The 5,200-nt window shown below is 47.0% G+C and overlaps 1 protein-coding gene across 3 annotated transcripts in view; it reads right to left on the reverse strand.

Moving 5' to 3' along the window:
• Window positions 1-5,200, reverse strand: part of LOC103374709 (deoxyribonuclease-1-like) — a 13,223-nt gene that overhangs the window by 4,788 nt on the left and 3,235 nt on the right. Inside the window, exons 2-4 of one of the 3 annotated variants that reach the window (XM_008304838.1) lie at window positions 3,922-4,106; window positions 3,558-3,642; window positions 3,405-3,420 (exon numbers count right to left, since the gene is read on the reverse strand). In XM_008304838.1, the coding sequence (XP_008303060.1) occupies window positions 3,405-3,420; window positions 3,558-3,642; window positions 3,922-4,077 (257 nt within the window). In that variant the 5' untranslated portion in view covers window positions 4,078-4,106. Of the gene's footprint in view, window positions 1-3,404; window positions 3,421-3,553; window positions 3,643-3,921; window positions 4,107-5,200 lie in introns of all 3 variants that reach the window. The other 2 variants (XM_008304837.1, XM_008304839.1) reach the window with 2 other exon arrangements.

A 5,200-nucleotide genomic window follows, 5' to 3' on the forward strand; every position in this document is an offset into this window, starting at 1 on the left:
CAGTTCAGACCTTAAGACCTGTACGTCTTGGGTCAGTGACGAGTCACAAGTCCTGACTGGGGGGTGACTAAATCTAGATCCCCACCAGGCAGTTAGAACCGAGGACCGTGGAGGACTGTGGAACATCTTCAAGAACTAAAAAACAAGTCTAGTTCTTTTTACTGAAGCTGTGAGGATTGAAGGTGAAGATTTTATCCACATTTACGTCGTACACATTAAAAGACAATCCCTAATCTGAAAATGTCTGCAAAAAACGTTAGAATTTGAGCTTTTACTGCCATTTGTTGTTTGTTGCAGCCTCTTTAACTGGAAATACGACGCAGCCAGACACCCACAGTGATGCATTCACTAGCTTTTCCTTTTTTTCCAGAAATTTTGTTCAAATGAGTTCTTTAGATGGAAACCTAACTGCTGTTAAAATCACATTTAGCCGACAACACTTGTGTACTTTTACCCCAGTATGTTTGAAAGGCAGGACTTCTGCTTGTAGTCGTTTACAGTCGTGTTCCACCACTGGGCAGCGCTCTGTTAGCTCCCATATTAGCCTCAGGTTCCCTCAGAATCACCTGAACGTTCCCCACAGATCCACACATGCATTTAGACAAACAGTAATCAGATTACAGTAATCACAGTATGCGGATTAGTGATTTAAGGAAACCAGTGGACATGCATTTGTTAAATCAGGAGAAATCCTGCATGTTAGCAGTTAGCTGACGGCTAACGAAGCAGCAGTAACACAGATGACTCGGGTTAGACGCCACCAGAGACGAGCAGCAGCAGCAGGTCGGCTCATCGGGTCAAGCTCAGTTCAGCCAGACGAGTGTTTTGTTCTTCAGCCGCATGTTTCATTTAATATGTAGAACAAGCTGAAGCTGTAGCCTCAGAAGGTTCAGGACAGGAGCATGAATGTGACTGCAGCACGTCACCGAACTCTGACTAAAAACTGATGATTCAGACAGGAAGTGGTCAGGTGCCGTCAGAATAAAATAAAAGAGGAGCTGTGGTGACATAAACCTGCAGAGACTTTAATGTAGAACCTTTAATGAAACAGAACAAACTGGAACAATGAAGCTGAAGACCAGACAACACTGTCCGTTTAACAGAAACCAGGTTCGTGGACGAATGGCTTCTCTGAAAATCAGCAACAATCAAACGAAACTTGAGGTTTGGGGACGAAATATGATTCTACCAAAGATCACTGTGTTGAGAGTCACAGCGGCTGGTCCTCAGGACGTGTCTGCTGCTTCACAGTCCAACTCAACCCAGGTCGACTGGGCTCTGCCGGGGTCTCTGTGGTGGACCGGACCTGGTGCTCTGGTGGTACCACCTCCATCAAGGTTCCAACTGAGATGAGCTGTTGTTTTTATATGTTCCAAGATCCAGGAACAGAAATGTCTTCTGATATCTGGAACTGTTTAGATCTTCAAGTAAGTTCTGCTGTGGTTTTTAAATGACGTTGATGAGAACCATCACAGAACATCAAGCCCGTCTCCTTCACTCGACCCAGAGTTTATCTTCGGTTCTTCTGTGTTCGTCGCATTAAAGATGAGCAGCTTCGTGCAGCGTCGCTGTGAGAATCACTACATTCAAGATGAACGGCAGCAGCCTCCTCAATGTCTGGTTACAATTATCATCATCGATACGACGTCTCAGCGAGTCTGAGCAGGAGGAGCTGATCTGAAAGAAGCTCTTTGAGGAGAAACCATCTGCAGTGGACGCAGTAAGAGAAGCAGCTGCTGACAGAACAGAGGAAAGTTGAGCTGAGTTGTTCTGTGCAGTAAAAATGAGGCTTTACAGCAGTTTTCCTGGTGTGGTGTTCCCCAGAGCTCCGTACTGGGTCCTCCAACCGTTCTAGGCACTTTCCAGTCCCACATTAAAGAATATGACACATTTCAGCCAAAGAACCCCACAGCTTTGCAATATAAATGTTTTATACGGAGCCTACCGACTTCTGCTCTTTCTCAGAAACACTTTACGACTGAACATGGTGACCCGAGTGTTCGTACGTTCTGCCGTTTGGACCAATGACAAAAAAGCTTTGTGAGAAGAAAAGGTGTTTAGTTCAGTATGCAGACAGAAGAGCGTCTTAATAAGAGAAGTGAATAAAGTCTGAGCACCGGGTCTACTGAAATACACAGTGGTGGAAAGTACATTTACTCAAGGCCTGTACTCGAGTACAGATTTTATGTATTCAGTATTTCCATGTATTCCTACTTTCTCTTTAAAAAAATATACTGAAGTAGAAGTACAACGTCTGTTATTGTAATAGATCTAATGGAGCACGATGTCAAGGGTTTAAACTAGCTCCAGCTGCAACATTAAATCTTTACTTTAGTCCAATCGTATAGCACAGGACTCTGAAAGGACCCATCTGGGTATCAGTTTGACTTTTGGGACTTTATTTGATGCTAAAACCTAAAAAGTGTTTTTCATTTCGCACCTGACCGTGTTCAGGCTGTGGGATGGAGGATGCTGTGAGCTGCGCTACATCAGCAAAACTGAACTGAACTGGATTTCTCTTGTAATGGAGCGACTTCAGTGAACTGAACTGATGGCGTGTCAATGAGTTGAGCTGCGTTCTGTCAGAGCTGCTGCATCAGTTCCAACAGAACTCACTTCAGCTGCTGGATGTCATGAAGGCAACACTTTATTCTGGTGAATCTGGTGACTGAGGCGGTTTAGACATGAAGCTCAATAAAGACTGAAGCTGCCAGAACACGTCCATCACAGGTTCAAAACATGTTTCCAACCCTGGAGCTCATGTGGTCTCCTCGTCCTGCAGATGCTGAACTATCTCCATGTCTCCAGACTTCTCCTCTCTGCTCATCAGCTGTAGAAAGATGTTCCACCATCAGCTGAATGAATCTCCAACAACTGGCTCCTCTGTTCTCTGGTTCTGCGGTCATTTATTGATGCAGTCGGTTGGACTTTCCTTTGGGTTAATGATCAGGGAGGAAAATCCAACCTACTGGATCAATAAATGAACGCAGAAGCAGAGAACAGAGGAGCCAGTTGTTGGAGGAGGATTTTTTTTGTAGCTGGTAAATGTGTCATTTTGGTGATTTCTTCGTTGAGCCTCCTGTAGAGTTTGTAGACTGTAGATAGTTCAGCATCTGCAGGATGTGGAGACGGCGTGTTCCAGAGTTGAACATCTACAAACGTGTTGGCTGGTCCAGTGTTCAACGTGTGATGGAGCCGTTCTGGAAGTTGAACATGTTTGGTTCCAAGTTCATGTTTGTTCATTGGACAGATTGTGTTCCTCTGAGCTGCTGCTCTAATCGGACTCTTCACAGAGACTCTCCGTCATAAAGTGTCGCCGGATTAGTGCAGAGGATCAATACGGCTGATTAGGGTGATTAAGGTGTGATCAGACGGAGGTCACATGCTCATAGAGAACACCCTACCTGTCGGTTCCCCTGTAGGAGGCAGACAGACACACAGTCACTGCACCACGTCTAACATGGACATTATGGGATGTCTGACACTCGTGTTCCTACAACAGACGCATCCAGACACGCTCAGAGCAAACAGCAGCTGCCGGGTTCTGGGTTACCTGTTCAGCGCCGCCAGCAGCTTGTTGATGGCTTCACCGCCCGAGTCCACGACGTGCTGCAGGAGGCTGACGTCGCAGCGACCCAGCACCTGGACAGGTAGACGGACCGTCAGCACCGACACAAGACGCACCATCCACAGCAGACTTCAGCTAAAGTGGAGCTTCAAACACATGACCAGAACCTGGTTCTGGTTTAATGTTCAGAAACATCTGATTGAGTTCAGACTTTCCTGCAGCTCTTCTCTTCTTCAGAACTCTGATCTCTGAGTTTACAGACGAGCTCCAGTTGGACCATGGAAGTCCAACCAGCTGCTGACAGACACACTGACAGAACAGAACCAGAACGTGTTCTGCTGAGCAGAACTTACCCGGGTCAGAGTGTGGATCAGTCTGTAGTTGGAGGCCTTCTGCAGGTTGAAGTTCTGCACGTTGTACGAGCAGATCCTGAGCTCTGCTGCTGCTCTGCAGACTGACAGGATGAAGACGGCGACAAGGAGATGGAGCAGAGGAGAGCGCCCCCTCATGGCTGGATCTGTGCAGAACGTGGAGGGAACTGATGGAGGTAACAGGAGAGGTCAGAAGATCATTTTATAAAAAGCTCATCGCGGTGTTAAAGTTCAAACCGTCGTTTCAGGAGGTTTCTAACAGCAACATGAAGTCATCAGTTAATGGAGACTCTCAATGAACAAAACCCACCAGAACCTCCTCAGAACACCTGGTTCTGTATCTGCAGCACCTTTATCCACTGACCAGAGTTCTACCTTCAGACTGTGAATGTTCCAGAGGTCCAGGTCCTAGAAGTCCACAGAGGAGGGTCCAGACTGATCACTTTAATGGACTTTTTCCATCATTTCTGAGCCTTTTAAAGCTGAAACACAAACTGAACTTTACAGAAGCTTCAGTCGGATCTGCTGGTTCTGATGAAGTGACTCAGCTGTTCGGCACATTGTGAAGTGAGTCGAGGGTTAGGGTTAGCAGTCAGATCCCTCCTCACAGAGAGATGTCCAACAGCTGCAGAGCTCAGAGAATCCAGCAGCAGTTTGGTTTCAACTGTGGCAGCTGAGTGGTCGGACCAGTCTGAGCATGCTCAGACCTGCAGCTCACAAAACCTGTTTCCTGTCAGAAACATGCAGCAGCTGCTGCTGCTGCTGCTGCTCGTCGCCCTGCAGGCTGCTGCCCACAAACACCAAACGAGCAGCTCACTGACGGAAACTGAAGATATTATCACGATAGCCCACAACTGAAGCAGAAGGTTGGAAACTAGAACAACAGCATGAAGCAGAGTCGCATCTGATTGTGAAGCAACCTGAGGTTTGGCTGTCAGCAGGCGCTGCACTGAGGACCTTAAAGACACAAGGTCTCACATCTGGACATTGTTCTCTGAGAACGTTTTACCGACGTCGGTCTGGATCAGAACAACCCAACGCTCAGTTTTCATCTAATCCTCACGTCAGCTTCACGTTCTCTCATGTTCAGAAAACAGATGCTGGCTGATGTTTAGTCTCCACAGCATCGCTCAGGTAGTCAGGTGCTCACAGGGGAGTCTACAGGTGAGTCTACAGGTGAGTCTACAGGTGAGTCTACAGGGGAGTCTACAGGGGGGTCTACAGGTGAGTCTACAGGGGAGTCTACAGGTGAGTCTACAGG

This window comes from Stegastes partitus, unplaced genomic scaffold (assembly GCF_000690725.1).
Source record: "Stegastes partitus isolate 25-593 unplaced genomic scaffold, Stegastes_partitus-1.0.2 Scaffold2332, whole genome shotgun sequence".
NCBI classification, from domain to species: Eukaryota; Metazoa; Chordata; class Actinopteri; family Pomacentridae; genus Stegastes; species Stegastes partitus.